At 38.7% G+C, this 20,485-nt stretch overlaps 1 protein-coding gene across 1 annotated transcript in view; it reads right to left on the bottom strand.

The window, feature by feature from the left end:
- Nucleotides 1-20,485, bottom strand: part of ADGRA3 (adhesion G protein-coupled receptor A3) — a 128,151-nt gene that overhangs the window by 50,536 nt on the left and 57,130 nt on the right. The window contains exons 5-10 of the mRNA XM_039246056.1: nucleotides 16,963-17,034; nucleotides 14,968-15,128; nucleotides 11,880-12,093; nucleotides 6,018-6,182; nucleotides 3,093-3,294; nucleotides 2,018-2,173 (exon numbers count right to left, since the gene is read on the bottom strand). Coding sequence (XP_039101987.1) covers nucleotides 2,018-2,173; nucleotides 3,093-3,294; nucleotides 6,018-6,182; nucleotides 11,880-12,093; nucleotides 14,968-15,128; nucleotides 16,963-17,034 — 970 coding nt within the window. The remainder of the gene's footprint in view (nucleotides 1-2,017; nucleotides 2,174-3,092; nucleotides 3,295-6,017; nucleotides 6,183-11,879; nucleotides 12,094-14,967; nucleotides 15,129-16,962; nucleotides 17,035-20,485) is intronic.

Genomic DNA, 20,485 nt, shown 5'->3' with positions numbered 1-20,485 from the left:
CGCGGGTTCAAGCTCCACACTGGACTCTGTGCTGAGAGCCCAGAGCCTAGAGCCTGCTTCAGGTTTGTGTCTCCCTCTCTCTCTGCCCCTCCCCTGCTCATACTGTCTCTGTCTCTAAAAAATGAATAAACGTTAAAATAAAAAAATGTGTGTGTGTGTGTGTGTGTGTGTGTATGTTCCAAACCCTCCACCCACAACGAAGAAAAGCCTGAAGAAGCCTGAAAAGACCAGGATGAAATGGTCTCACTGGTGAATAGACATTTCTCCAAAGATATATGTAAAGCCAACAGGTACATGAAAAGGTCTTCAACATCACAAGTCATCAGGGAAAAGCAAATGAGGTACCACCCCAGACTTGTTAGAATGGCTACCACCAAAAAGACAAGCTGGCAAAAATAAAAGAGAAAGGGGAACTTTTGTGCACTTGGTAGGAATGTAAATTTGTAAAGTCACACTATGCCAAACAATATGGATGACCCTAAAAAAACTTAAAACTAGAATTACCCCATGATCCCAAAATTCCAGTTCTATAAAAATATCCAAAGGAAACTATGACTCAAAAATGTACCTGCACCCCCATGTCCACAACAGCATTATTTATAATACCAAGACATCGACATGGCCTAAGTATCCACTGATGGATAAAAGAATAAAGAACTTGTGGGATATATACACAAAGGGAATCTTATTCGGCCATTAAAAAAATGAGAAAATCCATGGGGCACCTGGGTTCCTAGATTGGGTTAAGTGGCCAACTTTGGCTCAGGTCGTGATCTTGCAATCCGTGAGTTGAAACCCCAAGTTCGGCTCTTTGTTGACAGCTCAGAGCCTGCAGCCTGCTTCAGATTCTGTCTGCCTGTCTGCCTGTCTGTCTCTGTCTCTCTCTCTCTCTGTGCCCCTCCTCCACTCGCGCTCTCAAAAAAAAAAAAATTAAATGAATAAATATGTAAATAAAGAGGAAATCGTATCATTTATTCCAACATGGGTACCTTGAAGGCATCATGGTAAGTGAAATAAGTCAGAAAAAGACAAATACTGTCTGATCTCACATGTGGGCAAAAAGAAACCTCACAGAAAAAGAACAAACTTGGGAGGGAGGGGGCCTGGGGGTGGGGAACTGAAGGAAGGTGGTCAGAAGGTACAAATTTCCAGTTATAAGTACCAAGGATACAGTGCACAAATGACAACAGCCAACACTGTCCCATTGTATATAGAAAAGTTGTTAGAGTAAATCCTGACAGTTTCCATCACATGAAGCAATTTCTTTTCCCTTTTTTTCTTTTCCTCTTTCTTTTCTTTTTATACGGGAAGACAGATGTTAGCCTAACCTAGCATGGTGATCATTTTGCAGTACATATAAATCAAACCACCACGGTGTACACCTTAAACTTATATAGGGAGGAGTGTCTATTATCTCTCAATAAACCTGGGGGGGGAAGCATGAGCAAGAGAAGGATAAACACGTGTCTGTGTAGAGAGGAGAAATCCCAGAACGGGGGGAGAAGTAGCTCTAGCCAGCCCGCGATGTGGATGCAGCAAGTTGCTCTCTCACAGGCTGGCTCTGCTCTAGGACAGTACCTTAATTCCCAAGAATGGATTGCTCACCTCTATTCCTTCCAACAACAGATCCCTATAGTAAATGGAGAATAAATTTCTCAATAATTTGGAAATTAAAAAGTACATTTAATTAAAATATAGCAAACATAAAGATGCTTTAAAAATACAGATTCAGGGGCACCTGGGTGGCTCAGCTGGTTAAGCGTCCAACTCTTGGTTTCGGCTCAGGGTCATTATCTCCCAGTTTGTGGGTTTGAGACCCACATCGGTCTCCACACTGACAGTACACAGCCTGCTTGGGATTCTCTCTCTCCCTCTCTCTGCCCCTCCCCTGAAGCTCGCTCGCTCTCTCTCTCGCTCTCTCTCAAAATAAATATATTTTTTTTAAATACAGATTGAACTCTACCACATAACTATTTGTTGACACACTGTATGCTACAAATGTGAACCAGAAAAATACCTCTTTGGACTTCTCCTCTTTGGTAAACCTTCCAAACTTTTCTATCATCTCAGCCACAAATATCACATCCATTTTGTCAGAAAAATTGGCAGCTTCCACAGTGTAAGCCAGTAACTGTCGGGCTGTGGCCACAGCATTAGTAAGATTGAGAGGCATCTGTATTTAAAAAGGCAAACATTTTGACATTTTATCTTTGCATTTCAAAACATGGCAGTGAATTCAAAGTCTTTATCATTTATCCCCGGGGACGTTCTTAAAATGCTTTTTCAAACCTGAGAAAACTGGAATTATAATGGTAACTACCCTAAAGGCAATTTTTTTTAAGTTTGAATGAAACATAGCAATACATGAAAACACATCTGGTAAACATGCTGCACTGTGTCTTCCTCTCTACTTATCCAAATTCTACACATACTCGATACCAATTGCTTAGTAAAGCCTTTCCTGAGTATTCCAACTGGGAGGGATCGATAACTCCCCTGGAACCCCGATGCACGAGAATATGAAGCACTTACCGAGCATTTATCTACACCACCATGCTCAGTAACTTTTTACGTTTGTTTACTTATTGACTTAAACACAACTCAGCACCAACCATTACACCTAGGGCATAACGGGTACCAAGGAGCATAAGAAAATGTGTCACACAGAGGCCACCTTCCTGCTGCTTACATCTGGTCAGGATGAAAATGGATGCAGAGAAGTGAATACAAGAAAAGACACATGAGTACAAGCATAACAAGGGATCACTTGTGACAAGGAGATTATAGGAACCCAACAGGTGGCTTCCCAGATGGATTTGAAGGATGGCTGCAATTTGGTCCAGTGAATACAGATGATAAAGATATCCAAACAAAGGCACCGAGTTAGGCAGCAACTGGAAAGGAAAATCGACACCACACAGGGCCTTGAATAGCGGCTGAGGTGACAAGGCCTGATCCCAAAGACAGATCAACTAAATGTAAACACCAAATCCTTAGACTTTACTAGTATTTAAAACACACACAACCACACACCTGGCATTTCACCTAAAATAAATTAACAACCTCCGTCAATGTGACGACTTTCTAGTTACCTGATTAAACATATAAAGAACTCTGGTGACATCATTTGCATACTGGCAGCGAGAATAATCATCATCTGCCCAAAAGCCGCCTCTGTCGCATCTGCGCCAAGCCTTTCTCTCATCCTGCGGGTTTCCGGGGTAGATCCCACTGCCATGGGTATTCCGAGTACACTGAAGGTACGCCGTGATGCCTGCCAATGTTCTGGGCCATCTAGAGAGACGAAGACAAAACAGTATGAGAAAATTTCCATGGAATACAAGCCACAGGGTTCAAAAATCAAGGATGAGGGGCGCCTGGGTGGCTTAGTCGGTTAAGTGTCCGACTTTTGCTTAGGTCATGATCTCGCGGTTCGTGGGTTCGAGCCCCGCATCGGGCTCTGTGCTGACTGCCAGCCCAGAGCCTGGAGCCTATTTCAGAGTCTGTATCTCCCTCTCTCTCTGACCCTGCCCTGCTCACGCTGTCTCTCTCACTCTCTCTCTCCTAGAAATAAAAAAAAAAAAAAAAAAAACTTAAAAAAACAAAAATCAAGGATGAGAACAGGTCACGTATAATCACAGAGAAAAATCAAGAAGAAACAAACCCTCTCAGAATAGACTTTAAAAAAAAGGTTCGCATGAACTAAACTATTTTAAACTATCAGCCGCATATATTGTCATAGCATAGCATACTTTCTTAATATATTCTAAATATTGCTATAAACACACTGGAAAACGGTCTTAAAAAAGAAAAACAATGCAACATACAGCACAGAATTAGCAGATGTGCAGACGAGAGTCAGCACAGCAGGGCCAGGCTGGCTCTCCTTAGAAAGGCCTGCTGGCCACACTGGCCCACCTAGACAACTGGGGACTTGCAGTATTTGGGACGTGGAGTATGTGGGACTTGGAGTATTCCCACGAACAGTTAACTGGTTAGGGTTGTTCACCATGCCCAGATTGTTCGAACAAACAATAGGGATTATGCTGAAACTTGCTTTCTCTTTGGGAGTCGGACCTTGTGGCAACGCTGGGCAGAGGGCGCCTACGTGGTCAGCAGTAAGAACGTGGCGTGCCGAGTGTCCAACGGGCTTCCCTAGGCAACAACGCTGCCCAGAGGCTGCTGCCTTTTTGTGGCTGGAGGAGGAGCACGCTCTGTGTGATCTTCACGGAGGGAGAGAGCCCGAGGAAGCCTGCACGCGGATCTCTCCAGAATGCAGATGTATCCTTCCACCCTCCCCCGCCCCCCCCCCCCCCGCACTTATCCCACGACGTGTCTTGCTACATCACCATAATATATCTCAGCTGTGACCGCTACAACACGCTGAGTCCACGCCAGTCCTCCTAGCAAATTTCTGCACTTGGGGGTGGCCTAGCAGACTTCCGGCACAGCACACAACTGAATTTATCTGGGAGACGCCGCTCCCTGTGCAAGTACCAACACAAACCTGTGGGCATGGACTAACAGCTAGGAGAAAGCTTTGTCCTCTGAGCCCCATTTCTCCAAAAGTGGGACTGATGTGAATATATTTAATAAAAGTTACAGCTGACCTGTAACACAGGAACTGATAGATTACAGCATCACTCACGCCGAAATATAATTCATTACCGAAATCTGCATAAACAGACTAAGCAACACCAAACTAAATCTTATTAATGCAGTGAAAGTTCAATCGTATAATATACTAAGGAGTGTCAAAAGCTAATTTATTAATCAGTTCAATAATTAGATTCTTCTACTTTTTAAAACTGTAAAATACTCCAATTATGAGCAGGAAGAGAAAATCCACCATAAATAGAAAACATTATGAGTACTTAATAAAAGATGCAGAATAGAACCAAATTCCCAAATGTTGTCTAGTTTGCTTTAAAGTATACAGTGTAAATATTATCTATTAACAGTTATTCTACGTAAAGGACTTAGCTATCAGCAATAATAAATGCTAATTTCCATAAACTCGGGTCAGAGAGTTTTTTTTAAAGGACAAAAAGACAGTTTTTTTAAAAAAGCAATGAAGAAGTAGCTGAGCTAAAGATGTTGCATTGTTTCTTCATTTTGGATTTAAAAGATTAATATCCAAGGGCTTTCTTACCCTTAAAACTCGGGCTTCGAAGGAGCACCAATCACAGACAGTACAGACTGGATATTCAACAAACTATGCTACTTTAAAGAGCAGAAGTATTTCCCTTCATTGACATCAAGTATAAAGTCATTATTACATTCATAAATGTAAAGAACATTAAATAAATAATATATTTAAAGATGCTTTTTAAACTACCCTGAAAGTTAAGGAGAGTATAAAGTAAAAGTTGTCACCTCTCACAAATTCTAAATTTTCTATTTAAAAAAAAAAAACTCTAATACTTAGCTCCCTCTGCTTATCTCAACACAGAGTATATCATTAACGATTCCTTAAGTTTCAGGCCATCCAAAAGCTTTCGCTTCCCAAAGTCCTCTGGCTTAACTGCCAGAAAAACCAAACTAGGAGGGTAAAGGGACATGGTTTCTCCTAATTATCATGTCCACTAAACTGCCAATAGGTAAAAGTAACTCAGCAAGATGAAGCAAAGCCCATCCATAGAAAAGCCCCTGAAAAACCAGGACATACCATCAGCCTGTCTGAATTTCACAGTTTCAGTAGAATTTCCAAAACGTTTCCCTAAAGTAGTGGTTCTTAACTTTTACAGCAAACTATTAAACATGAAACACTCTGCCTGCAGAGGCTGTTAAATCAACATATCTGAGATAAAATTCAGGCATCTTTTTTTCTTAATCTTCATAAATGGCTCTGGAATCACTTTTCTAAAGAGTAGTCCTTAAGATATATAAGGATATGTATGTGAATAGACGTATATTTCTCAATTTTTCCTCTTGAGAACAGGAGACCAATGATGCACCTTTAAGAATAAAAACAGATGTGGGCAAATCACTTTTCCAGCACTTTCCACATCACTGACCTGAAATCACCTTTATTGTTTACCACCCTCTCGGGAGGACAGTACTGTGCAGAGCTTTCTAGAACCACGATGTCAACAGTTCTCGTATTGTTCCCACGTTTGGTCTGGACGTGACAGCCCCAATTTCCAGTCGATCCAGCCTGAATGTTAGAAATGGTTAGGGCACTGCATGAGGAAAGATTTAAAAAAGAGAGAAAATACGGTTAGACCAAAAAAGTGGGACAACTCAGGCTTCTATCATTCACTTAGCCAAGATGTCTGAACACACACTGTGGGCAAAGCACTTGCTGGATTAAAAATGAATTTAAAATATGATCCCTCCAGGGGAGCCTGGGTGGCTCAATCGGCTATGCATCCGACTTTGGGTCAGGTCATGATCTCATGGTTTGTGAGTTCAGGCTCCGTGTTGGACTCGCTGCTGACAGCACAGAGCCTGGAGCCTGCTTCAGATCCTCTGTCTCTCTCTCTCTCTCTCTCTAAGATAAACATTAAAACATTTATATATATATAACATATATATATAACATATATATAACATATATATAACACATATATAACACATATATAACACATATATAACACATAACACACATATATAACATATATATAACATATATACAAACATATATATATATATATATAACATATATATGTGTTTTGGAAATTCTACTAAAACTATTATACATATAAGTGATCCCTCTGTTTAAGTACTTCAGCAACAAGTCAAGCCAAACAGGTAAAGAGCTCCTTAAAGCACTATAATTAGAGCTATAACAGAAGTATGAACAAGGCACCTGGGTGGCTCAGTCAGGTAAGCGACCGACTCTTGATTTCAGCTCAGGTCATGATCTCGCAGTCATGAGATGGAGCCCTGCATCAGGCTTTGTGCTGACAGCACGGAGCCTGCTTGGGATTTTCTCTCTCTCTCTCTGCTCCTCCCCCACTCTCTCTCTTTCAAAGCAAACAAACGTTTAAAAAAAAAGTATGAACTGAGTGACAGTGAGAGGGGACATCATGCCTGACACCTCTCCTTCCACAAAGAGGGAAAGCAAGACGCAGCCAGGTCAGGGAACAGACTTCGTGCAAAGGCAGAAACATCACACCCCATTCTTCAGCAAAACTAATGGAGACATTTCCAAGTTATGTCTACCTTTCCAATGATTTGGAGGAAAATTCAAGCATGAAGGAAGGAGATTAATATTCTGAAGTGAACAATTAAGAAAATATTTAAGCTAAAATACTTTGTGGAAGAACTCATTAAGTCTCTACAAAGATTTAGTAAATTATCAACTAATGCTTTCACAAAAGGAGTTTTTCATGTAAAGGTATACTTCAACTTATAAAACAGCTATATTTCTAAATAGCTGTCAGTAAATTCAGTTTTCAAGATGAAATCATAATTCTCTAATATAAACCTATTAATTAAAGAGCAAATGTCAGAACCTTCAATTAGCCTTCCTCCCCACCACATGACCCACTATGCTATGCTTTTATGTAAATAGAAAATTAAGAGATAATTAGACATAAAGGATATATCATTTTAATTAACTGACAAAATTATGTCTTGAAGTTAATACACGTTTTTCCAGTCTCCTAAATCATTAATGGCTATTCAATATATGTTCTAATAAAGACTTTGAGGCACTATTACTCTGAATCAAAGAAAATGTTTATCATCTTTGTTAATTAAGTCAGAGAACATTACACTGAATATATTTGAGATAAAGTGACACAAAAAGTATTTTGCATTAAATTTAAATAACCAAATCCTAAAATAACCAATCACTCTCTAATCCAGAGGTCCCGAAACCTTCTTGGTTCACAGCACCTTCACTGACTGAAAAACGTTTCGCAGAGTCCCAAAAGAAATACCTACAATGGTCTAATTACTAAATTAAATCCTAGAATTGTGTACTGATGTCCTAATATCTTAAAACCCATTTGAGAAAATAATGCAGAACAAGTTGAGGTAAATATTTCATTCTTAAATAATCACAACTACTTCCTGATGGGCTGCGTTTGTCTGTTGAACACTGCAAAATTAATCGAATGTCAGATACTGATCAGACAAAAATACCCTTATTTCATGTTCCTCAATGATTTTCACACAGTACCTGCTTTGCACCATATCAATCACCAAAACTTCGGCACCTTAAAGTATGGCACCAGCAAAAGGAATGCAGCAGAATTGAATGATATCGTAACTGTGTAGCTTGGTCCAACAAATGTCAAGTATCACCACGCTTCTTCAAAAACTTAAAATAGGGGCACTTGGGTGGCTCAGTTGGTTAAGCATCCGACTCTTGGTTTCAGCTCAGGACATGATCTCACGGTTGATGAGTCTGAGCCCCACGTTGGGCTCTGTGCTGACAGCGCAGAGTCTGCTTGGAATTCTCTATCTTCCTTTCTCTCTGCCCCTCCCCAAGTCTCTCTCAAAATGAATAAACTTTAAAAGAAGAAAAACGTAAAATACTCCACAGCACCTCTGTAAACACTGTGATGTCCCAGGGCACTTTAGCACATGCCCTGGAAGCTAAGGTCTTAATATATTTTGCCAACATATTTTTAAAATAACCTTAGCAATACCATCAATACTCTAAAACCAATTATCAGAATAAACTTTTCAGGAATCCTCGAGGCAGCACACTGGAGCTTTAAGGAAGAAGAAGCGGCATCCATTTTATCTTTAAGGAAAAGTACAAACTCTGATTGTTACTAAGGAAAGATGGATAAAGTGAGGAAACCAATGAAGAATGAACAACTATCTCAAGTTAACCAATGAAATAACCATTAGTTTCCTTTTCTGCAACTTCTTTATTATTTGGAGGCAAATTTTGGGTAAAGGACTTCATATGAAAGATCTTCACATTAGTCAAGTGTCCCTCCCCAAAAAAACTATTGGGCAAGGATGCTAACCTTAGAATTAATTTTTTGTCCTGCTATAAAGAACTTAAAATATGACTCACAGGAATAAATGTATAAAGTTAATCCAGTTACTTTATAGTTGCAAAATGTTAAGAGTTCTAAATGAATGAGAGTCCTTTTATTTAGAAAAGGTTCTAGGGGAGCCCGGGTGGCTCAGTCAGTTAAGCATCCAACTTTGGCTCAGGCCATGATGTCACAGTTCATGAGTTCAAGCCCTACATCAGTCTCTCTGCTGACACCTCAGAGCCTGGAGCCTGCTTCAGATTCTGTATCTCCCTCTCTCTCTGCCCCTTCTCTGTTCACACTCTGTCTCTCTCTCTCAAAATAAATACACATTAAAAATTTTTAATAAAAAAGTTCTATATATTTTAATATATCATTGTTGCTGTATCATATGTCAGTTATTTTCTATTTCTATTCATAGAATAAACTGCTTAAAGCACACAACTCGGTGAGTTTTAACACATACACATGCTTGTGAAATTCTCACCGCCATACAAGTAAGACTCTAATAATTAGAGTCTTCTCACTGGGAAGACTAACAATCTTACTCCCTAATAAAAGTAGTGCGATTCTGTTAAGAACAGGGCAGCTCCTATCAATCTACCTGCCTTGTAGTTAACAATTATAAGCTCTGAACTAAGTACAACATGACAGCTCTCTGAACACATGCTCAAAGATCCCAAGCAAGCAGAAACTGGAAGAGAAGCTGACGCCTGGAAGAAGGGATCAGCACCGCGGAGTTAAGACCAGGAAAGTGTTTTCAATGGCTTTTACCCAAGGACAGGCCCTATGCAAATAGAAATTCACAGTTGTAACCGTTGAAAAATCAGAGGACAGAGACAGACAGGAACCTAGCTGGCAGCCCAAACTTCTGCATATGACATCTACCCAGATCTCTCACTGGCCCCTGACGCACACACACATGGGGTAGACACCACGCCGATTTCAGATGCTGCCCGTCACAGAGAAGACAGAAGCAGGAGTTTGAGTTTAGCCAAACTAACTGCTTGAGGGAACAAAAACCAGCTGACTTCAAGCAAATGCAAGAGAACCCAGAGTGGGGTTTGTAAACTTTTTCTTCAAAGGCAAAACAGTAATTATTTTAGGCTTTGCTGACCAAGAAGCAACATCAAAGATATTATATAGGTACTTATGTAACCATTTGCAAATGTTAAAAATATTCTTAGCCCAAAGGCCCATCAGGCCAGATGTGGCCCGTAAGCTGTATTTTGCCGACTTCTCTACAGTGAATCACTCACACTGTCCAGGATAGAATCCAACATGACCAGACAGATGAACAATATTTTTTTCTAGGTTTATTTATTTATTTTGAGATAGACTGCGCAAGTGGGGGAGGAGCAGAGAGAGAGGAAGAAAGAGAATCTCAAGTAGGTTCTGGGCTGCCAACATAGAACCCAACCCAACGCAGGGCTTGAACCCACAAACCGTGAGACCCAAGCCGAAGTTGGACACTTAACCAACTGAGCCACCGAGGAGCCCCAACAATATTTTTAAATAAGAAAATATAGAACATACTCAAAAGCAAAGAAGTCAGTGGTGACAATTCCAAGATGACCCAGATGTTGGAAATAGCTGAAAAGGTTTAAAAGCATCTACTATAAATATGCTAGAAGACACAAAGGAAAATATGCTTCTAATTAACAGACAGGAAATCTCAGGAGGGAAACAAAAATTATAAAATGGAATATTCTACCCCCAAAATTCTCAGACAGGATTCTTAAGTCAGAGCGCCTTTATCTTCTTGGAAAAAAAATTTTTAATGGCACTTCTGTGAATCTGCAATGATTCACACCCCAAGGTGCCCTAAAGAGTTTGGAAACTACAGATCTATTCTTAAATTGACAGAAGTAGGAAGAATAGATAGTAAGAACAGTGGCTCAGTTGGTTAAGCATCTGATTCTTGATTTCGGCTCATAGTTGTGAGACTGAGCCCCATGTTGTATTGGGCATGGAGCCTGCTTAAAATTCTCTCTCCCTCTCACTCTGCCCCTCCTGCGCACACACACACACACTCTCTCTCTCTCCAAAAAAAAAAAAATAGAGAGAGAAAGAAGGAAAGATATTGGGAAGAAGGAAAAAAAGGGACACGAGAGAGTGAAGAAAAAAGAAAATTCAATGCCTACAGGTTAGGATTTTACCAAAATAAAATATATAGTGATAATATCACATATATTTTTACTCTGTTTTTTGGGTTTTTAAAAATGTTTTATTTATTTTTGAGAGAGAGAGAGAGAGACAGCATGAGCAGCGGAGGGTCAGAGAGAGAGGGAGTCACAGAATCCGAAGACAGGCTCCAGGCTCTGAGCTAGCTGTCAGCACAGAGTCTGACGTGGGGCTCGAACCCACGAACTGTGAGATCATGACCTGAGCCGAAGTTGGATGCTTAACCGACTGAGGTGCACCCAGGTGCCCCTTTACTCTGTTTTTTATACCTTATACAGTTCATTCAAATTAATGATTTTGGTGATCATACCAGTCATTGTATTAACAGGTTAGGTGTTATAATTTTTTATACTGGTGGAGTAGAGAAAGAAAATACGTATCTTAAAATGTAGCATTAAGCTAGACAGTGAAAATTAGGTGATTGCTAAAAGTGAAAATCTGAGTTTAGAAGCAGTAAATGGTTAGAAATTAAGTTTGGCACAAAAAGTTTACATTTTTCCTCCTAAAACTTTAAATAAAAAGTCTCCAACTTTTTAACAGTGTTTCCCTTTTTTCCTATACTCTTTTGCTCCACAACTGGATGGAAAAGGTAGCTATTTCTGGAGATGAATAACAATCAGGAAAAGAAAAACCTAATGCTTGCATTTTTAAATGCAAGAAAATAAAATATTAATGCAAATTCTAACTAAACACTTCAGTTCTGAAATACATGAAATCCACAGAGACAATTCCTCATCTAAAAAAGGTTACCTTGCAATCAAGGAGCAGTTGTGAATCATGTTCTTTTCCACAAAGATACCTTGCGATTCATCAGTCTCAACTATGCGTCCATCCTGATACCACAACACCTGCATGTCCTGATCTATATATGAAGCCATACACTGGAAGGGAAGGCTGTCTCCTTCAAACACAACTTGTCGATGAGATGGAGTCATGTAGAAAGATGGTAATTCAAGGGGTGGATCTACAGACAATAAAACAAAGACTCAGATACCATACTATACCATACTATATCCACACTCCAGAGTTAAAAGCTATAGAAATTCTCTTTTCGGGGTGCCAGGTGGCTCAGCCAGTTAAGCATCCAACTTTGGCTCAGGTTCATGGTTGGGGAGTTCGAGCCCCGTTATCAGGTGCTATGCTGACCCCTCAAAGCCTGGAGCCTGCTTTGGATTCTGTCTCTCTCTCTCTCTCTCTCAAAAATAAAAAAACAATTTAAAAAATTTTTTAAAAGACCACAAACCTCTACTATGAAAAAAATTTTTTTTTTAATTTTTAACATTTATTTATTTTAGAGACAAAGAGATGGAAAGTGTACATGCATGTGGTAGAGAGAGACGGAGACACAGAATCCAAAGCAGGCTCCAGGCTCCGAGCTGTCAGCACAGAGACCAACACAGGGCTCCAATTCACAAGCTGTGAGATCATGACTTGAGCCCAAGTAGGATGTTTAATTGACTGAGCCACCCAGGTGCCCCAAAAGCTATAGAAATTCTAATTAAAAATTTTAAAATGTAAAACAAATTTTCCTCAGTGACCAGCATTTCCATGCTAGCACCAACACGGCTCCTACTGAGATAAGTGGCTCCTAGATGAAAACAAAATTAGTAAAATTAAAATGAAACCATTTCATAATCAATTCTGACATTTAAAGTTGTTCCTGTTTTGTGGTATCTAAGCAATTACTAAGAAAACAAATTGTAAAATAATACTTAAATCTGGAGAATGGAGCTGGTGATAAGTAAATACTAATATATATACAACTTTAGAATACATTTAGAAGACAGTATTACCTTTGATTAAACCACTGCTTCCTGCTTACATTAAGTAATGAATACTCCCTGAGAAAACTAAGAACATTCAAAGAAAAGGGAAAGAAAAATCTTTTAAGATTCCACGTTTTATCATCACTTTTAAAAAGCTGACATGGGGCACCTGGGTGGGTCTGTTGGTTAAGCATCCGACCGTTGGTTCTGGCTCAGGTCAGGATCTCATGGTTTGGGAGTTCAAGCCCCATGTCGGGCTCTGCATTATCAGAATGGAGCCTGCTTAGGTCTCTCCCCCTCTCTGTCTCGGCCCCTTTTCTGTTCATGCACACTCTCCCTCACTCTCTCTCAAAATAAATAAATAAACTTTGAAAAATAATTTTTAAAAAAGCTGATATACTTCCTTCCAGTCAGAAAAATAAAAGGGAGGGATTCTGAATATATGTGCAAAACTACACACAAATACCATGGGCTCGCTAAAGGCCCTTAGAATATTATTCCACTGTCTACTTTTATCTGTATGTAGTCCATCCTCTATTGATTTTATTTTTTTAAGTTGTTTTTAGTTTATTTATCTTGAGAGAAAGAGTGCGAGAGAAGAGACAGCATGAGCAGGGGAGGGCAGAGAGAGACAGAGAGAGAATCCCAAGTAGGTTCCGCACAGTGGGGAGCCCAATGCAGGGCTCAAACCACGAACCACGAGATCATGACCTGAGCCGAACTCAGACGCTTAACCAAATGAGCCAGCAGGTGGCCCAGCTGTGGTCTGTTCTAAAGAGTAAATAGCACATACGCAGACACGCATACAAGGAAACTAATCCTTGTAGTTATTTATAGAGAAATTATTAACAAACCAAAAACACTGAAATAAGGAAGTCGTCAAGTTATATTTACAGCTAGATCACAGATTGGCATGCATCTCTTTTATAGGACGAGGAAATGGACTTACATGATCTCTGGGTTTAAAAAGTTACAAAATATTATTAGAGTATGATAGTATTTTGGTCAAAACATAGGAAAAGGATGAAGAAAATATACTGAGTTATCTTTGACAATAGCGATCTTTGAGTAGTAAGAATGCAGCATGGGCTTTTTGGGTTTGCTTCTGCTAGTGTCTTCCTCTTCCAGCTTTATTGAAGTATAATTGACAAATAAATATAATTGACAAATAAAATTATATTTATTTGTCTATTTTATTCTCCCCACCCGCATTCAAAATTGTAAGATATTTAAAGTGAACATCATAATGATTTATGTGTATGTTGTTTCTTTCCACAAATCTTAATTTTCACCCACAGAGCATACTTTACTTGTGAAACTACAACAATAATGATAATAAAGAGAAAACATAAACAAGTATAGAACTGCTTATTTCCAGACACGAAGTCTGGAATTTGCTTTTATCGTTTTAAAGATTGTTTTCAGTTTATGTGTATTTTTTTTCTTTTTCACATAATAAATGTGTTTTATTTCCTTCAAGTCTTCAGATACTCTTCAAAATTATGAATTTTAATAGCTGCATTATTATAAATGGGTGTGTCACAAGTATTTTCACGAATCCTCTATTTTTGAGAATTGAAGATACACTTATACTTAAATATTGACTTATAGAGCTGATCATTTCCTCAGAATTAAACCTTCCTGTAGAATCCTGGATCAAATTGTATCAGATTATTAAGAACACCGATAAATACTGCCAAACTATAGTTCCAAAGGTTCTATAAATTCACACTCCTACCAACAATATGATTGCAACTTCAGGGTTTTTTTCACTATCAACAAATTCCTTATTTGCCAAAAGATAGAAAATCGGAAGATCTGAAGATTCTCTGAATTTGTTTTTCGTTAAGAAAGCTGTTCAAAACCTAAGAACTTTAAACACCAATCCAAAACATGTCTTCTCCAGTTGATTTAACTATTCACATAAACTAAATATGTATTATCTGATCCATGAGGATTAATGTTGTAATCAATTCCATCACAGTGTAAAGAGAACTTCACAGTTTGTCAGGAAAAACACAGTAGCAAGTAAAATATGGCAAACACTTTCTCTGTATCTCTTTCTCCCTTACCGCATGTCAACAACTCCTGCTTCACACCGGTGACTGGCTGGGCCTGAAGAGACTTAGGATAAACACACCGTGTGTCCCGGACAGTGATGTTTCTCTCCTTTACCCAGCGATGCATCCACAATATGTTACAATCACACAGAAGATACTCAGTCTGAAACTCTCTATAACATGCAAGATACAAATTAGTGACTACAGTGAATATAATAAAATGGCATGCTGGCTTTACAATGGTGGCTTCTGCTTTAACAAGCACACCATTGCTCACCCTGGGATGCCTGGGGTCCACACCACCCACCAGTGTGTTCTCCTTGCTAATGAGAGGGCAGGAGGAACGGGTGCCCCAGCCCTTCTCCCTGCTAATTCAGGAACTGCCTGCTTTAGATCAAAGCTGGTATGCAAAGCAAATAAAATCTACACATCATCCCTCTTCTATGCAACAGGCTCCTTAATCCCAGGGTCTGGAATACCCAACCTCCATCTTTCGTGTCTATCAAATTTCTACATCATAAAGCATGGGGGCACTAACACATTACGCAACAGGGAGACAAAAACATAGATACAACTAACACAGAATGTAAACATGTCCTGTACAAATAAATCAAACTGCAAAAACAAATATAACTCTTGTGTCCTTAGCACGGATCGTGCATCAGCACAGGCTTCATCTCATTAATTCTGGCAAAAAAAAAAAAAAAAAAAAAAAATTTAAAAAAAAGGAGTTGGGATGAGTAATACACAAAAGAGAAAAGTAAATTTAAAAAAACACTACAGAAGGACGACTGAACTGACTTCTAATTCCTAAGCACCACCTTCTGGTTGGTTTCCAGCACCCTGAGGTAAAAACACTGGCCATTTTCCCCAATTTTGGGATAAAAATACTTCCTACATTCCTGTGTCCCGGGGTCTCAAAAGCCAGATTACTCTTTGTTGTCTTTCTTATTTTCTAAACTTCACAGAAATGGCTGACTTGAGCCCACTACATACGCCAAAGAGATGTTTTCACTACACAATGGTAATGGCAAGAAAAAGAAAGACAAGACAGACTTGGATCCAGTGTGGCTTAGATGTGCATACGTGTGGCCGTATCTGTAACGGTGTGGAACCAGATGAATGCCTAAGTTTTCGCTACGTCTCAGTGAAAACTGTTACTAAATGGTACGTCTAGAAAATTAAAGAAGAGCAGAGAGGGGGCCCGGAGGGAAAGATACAAGAATGGAGAAGGGAAGGGACAGTAAGGAAGAAGTCTGTATACACCAAATAGCATCTGCTAGAGAAGAAAACATTTTTTTCTTGGAAAAGTAGTCAATACCATAAATTATGCATCATAAATATTTGAAAAACATTATTATTTAAGTGTATTTCCAATAGAAATTTATGGGACTTGTAGTTTGAAATATATTATGGTTTAATGTGGAAATCCCATTACTGTCAAAAGGAACTCTCATACCATCTCAGTTAACGAAACTGTTTTGAGAGAAAAAAAAATCAGCCAATTTTAAAGCTACGGAGAGCTGTGTATGATCTTGCACTGATTTCATAAAGCAGGCATTCTACGTAAACAATCCTACAAATGTCAGTAAGTAGTTGTGACTTCAGTTTGGGGAAGGGGGAACAGGATAAAAATAAAACCCTAAAGTATATTCTTCACAATAGATTTTCATAGGGAAAGATATTTTATACTTTGAGGATTCAAATAGTCAAACAATAAAATATTTTCTAATTAGAAAATGAAGTCAAAGAGAATGAATTACCAATTTATTTACTCTAGAGAGAGACAGTATTCTAAGAAGAAAATGGCTGTCCTAGTCTGAAATATATTATTCTGATTTGTAGGATGATTTTCAGTGAGAATTCATGCTCTCAACTGAGTCTAACTTTTGCAAAATTTCACATTTTCCCCATGAGGTCTCTTAAACCATACAATAACTATTTCTAATTCTTTTAAAAAAAAATCAAGATTTATTTTTCAAAACAGGAAAAAATATTCTTACTTACAATGACCGTAATGAACCAAGATAATCAAATGTTCCTTGAGATAATGAAGAAAACAAATTCCCTGAAAGGTTTCTGGAAAAGAAAAAAGGAAATAATGTCATTTAAAAAATACTGACAATTATGTATTGTTTTACACAAATTTCTAAAGCGCCCTATAATCACTGAATAATGTTATAAAGAATTTATGAAAGTTGTTTTAAATCTTATAAAAAGGGAACAACTAATAAATACTTTATCCAAGGATGAAGAACTTTGTTCTCAGCCTATCTCAAGTAATAAAATTGGAGTTACTACTATCACATAAGGATTTTATACCAAATACCAGGTGAACCTAAAAGCTACCTTACTAATAAGGTAGAGCCTTAGTCATGCTCTCATTTTAAGTAAATTAGTCTTCATGTATTAACTCAGCATCATGTAAGAAAGCAGAAATTTAAAAACAAGAAAGGACAAGGGTGATCTGAATGACTGATCAGCAGTAGCAACTCACAGGAACTGAACAAAAATGTGAACAGAGTGGAAAGAGTCCAGCGTTTAAGACTGACATAATTCAGTGTGGGCCTTGGGCAAATTACTTAACCTATCTTGTTTCGTCCCCTTGTATCAGGTGACTTTAATAAATACCTAAACCCTTGCAGAGTTTTGTATGAATTAAACCCAGACATCCTGTGCTACAATGTGAGTGGTTTGTGGAGTCCCATAAGGATTCCACACTTGACCATAAGCTCTGGGAGCAAAGGGACTTGTGTCTTATTTACCAGGGTACCCCTGGCAGCTAGTAAAAGGATGCAGTACACAGTAGGTGCTCCGTGTTGGTGGCTCACTATTCAGGATATGGAATCCACCCCAGGAGGCTTTGAATACTAAATCGGGACTGAGGTCTAACCACTACAAGATCAGTTCTGTCTACTGTAGTATCAAGAATAGATACAATGTAGACCTAGAATTCTCAAGGAAGATGCCCTGAGACTTGGGAAGAAGCCTGCCTCTCTCTGGAGTCTGGGCTGAATACCTCGTGTGTGGACAATCATGTAGACGGCTTCTCTGGTAGAAAGAGGGGACGGAACTGATCTGGGAATGGTCAGCCTGTGACATCTGAAGCAGAGTATTCCAGGATGAGAAGACTTAATATGACACAAATGCCGATCCTTCACAAATTAATATACAATGAAATTCAGTAAAAAAAAGATCCCTGGATTGGCTTTTAAATATAGCATATGAATGTTTGGCAGAAAAAGTCTATATAAAAGGGCTCAGATTCTCACAGGAGAGCTGCCTAGGAAGGAAGCAAACAAACAAAAAAGAATAATTGCCAATTACAAGAACAATCAATGAAAGAGATGCCCTTCTCTTTCTTGGCCTATCAGAAGGGATACTGAATGTGGACTTTGAAAAGAGTATTACTGATGGAAGTATAAACCACTGTCATACTTTTAAAAAGTAACTTAGGGGTGCCTGGGTGGCTCAGTCCCATTTTTTAATTTTTTAAATTTTTTTTTATTTCTAGGAGAGAGAGAGAGAGACAGCGTGAGCAGGGGAGGGTCAGAGAGCGAGGGAGATACAGACTCTGAAATTGGCTCCAGGCTCTGAGCTGGCAATCAGCACAGAGCCCGACGCGGGGCTCGAACCCACGAACCGCGAGATCATGACCTAAGCGAAAGTCGGACGCTTAACCGACTAAGCCACCCAGGCGTCCCGACCCTTGCACTGTTCTTAATGTCTTAATTTTTCTTTATTTACTTACTTTTTGCTAAACAGATACATTTGAATTCCTGCGAGTTAAATATATACACTATATCACCTATGTATATACAGGGACGTTTACCAGGGCCTATGGGTTAAAGGTGGGGAAAATGCAATCAAATGGAATGTCCTTCAACAGAAGAATAATTGACTAAATTATAATCCGTTCTACACTTGGAATGTTCTGTAACTATTAACAAACAAGGGCTGCAACAACATGTACCCCCCTAAAAGATATTAATGATATATGGGTACTTTGTTAAAGTAAATTTCTGAGTACAGCACACATTTAAAGCCCTGTATGCATGCCTTTACCTTTGTGGGGGCAACAGAAAATATGAAAGTAATACACCACATAGTATAGGTGACCTCACAGTGGTATGTCTGAGGTGATGGAAGGGAGGCTTAACTTTTCCTTCAGATCTCTATATGGTTTTATTACTTAATGACATCACTAACTGTTCAATTGTATAAAGGAAATTCTCATAAATATCATTTACCAATTATTTCTGATAGAAAAATATTACAGGCATAATTCTTAGAAAAAAGACACCAGATTTAAATTGATCAAAATTCATAAGAAAGAAAAAAAAAAAGCTTTTGATTCACAAATCTCTTGACAATTTCTCTGGAAATTAACTTCCTAAGTGAAGGAGAGAGACTTACAATGAAAATACACAATGCAATTCAGAAAAAAAATTTTTTTTAAATCCCTGATTTGGCTTTTAAATATAGTGTCCATGTTGCGTCTGGGCGGCTCAGTTGATTAAGCGTCAGACTTCAGCTCAGGTCATGACCTCACAGCTTCTGAGTTCGAGCCCCGCGTCAGGCTCTGTGCTGACAGCTCAGAGCCTGGAGCCTGCTTTGGATATTGTGTCTCCTTCTCTCTCTGCCCCGCCCCTGCTAGCATGTTCTCTCTCTCAAAAATAAATAAACATTTTAAAAAATATGTTTTTCTTCCCAGTGGAAAAGGCAACTTGTTACTAGCCTTGACAACCAGCATACAGGTTGGCTCAGAGAGCCTAGAAATTGGGAGATTGCTGCATACAGAACACCTGTCCAAAGCTTCTTGATCCATAGCTCTAGACCTAGGTCAACCAAAATTATTAGAAGCATCTCCACTGCAATGCATTCCCCTTGACCTCAATTGCCAATTTTTCTTAGAAAGGATGTAAGTCAGGTTTATTTTTGTATGTGCCATTGACTGCTGTATTTAAGAGCCACTCAATGACCTATTATTACATGGGCTACAAAATTATCTCAATCAAATCTCAAAGTAGGAAACTTGGTAGTACTATTGTTCTGTTTGAATGATTCATCTGGATAAATGTCCTGTAAATTCTCACAGCAGGTATCACAGAATTAATTAAAAATGTAAGAGACAGACCCGAGCTTCAAAAATTCCAAAAACTTTAGCTTTTCAGGCAAGAGACAGAAAAAAGAAAAAAAAAAAAGAAACAGTAAGGAAACTGTAAGGAAATGCCCTAATGTAAAGACTGCCCCTTCCAGCTCTTTTGTCAAAGCTATCAATCTATCTGGAATCAAAGTCAATGAAAACCAGTAGATTCCAGACTCTTTTCCATTACTTGAGTCATAGCTATCCAAAAATATAACAGCTTTTTCCTCTATAGATGCCTCATTTTCCCAATTCTTGTGCAGTCCTCAAAAACCAAAAAATACGAAACTCTCAAAATAGATAATAAAAGCAGTGAAATAAAATTGCTGTGATCCAGCCTTAAAAAAAGAAAAAATGCAACTGGTTTCATTGATTTCCAGTTAT

The sequence above is a fragment of the Hyaena hyaena genome, unplaced genomic scaffold (genome assembly GCF_003009895.1).
Source record: "Hyaena hyaena isolate Hyena2069 unplaced genomic scaffold, ASM300989v1 scaffold_278, whole genome shotgun sequence".
NCBI lineage: Eukaryota > Metazoa > Chordata > Mammalia > Carnivora > Hyaenidae > Hyaena > Hyaena hyaena.
The sequence above is the reverse complement of the archived record's forward strand: the minus strand, read 5'-3'. Positions and strand labels throughout refer to the sequence as shown.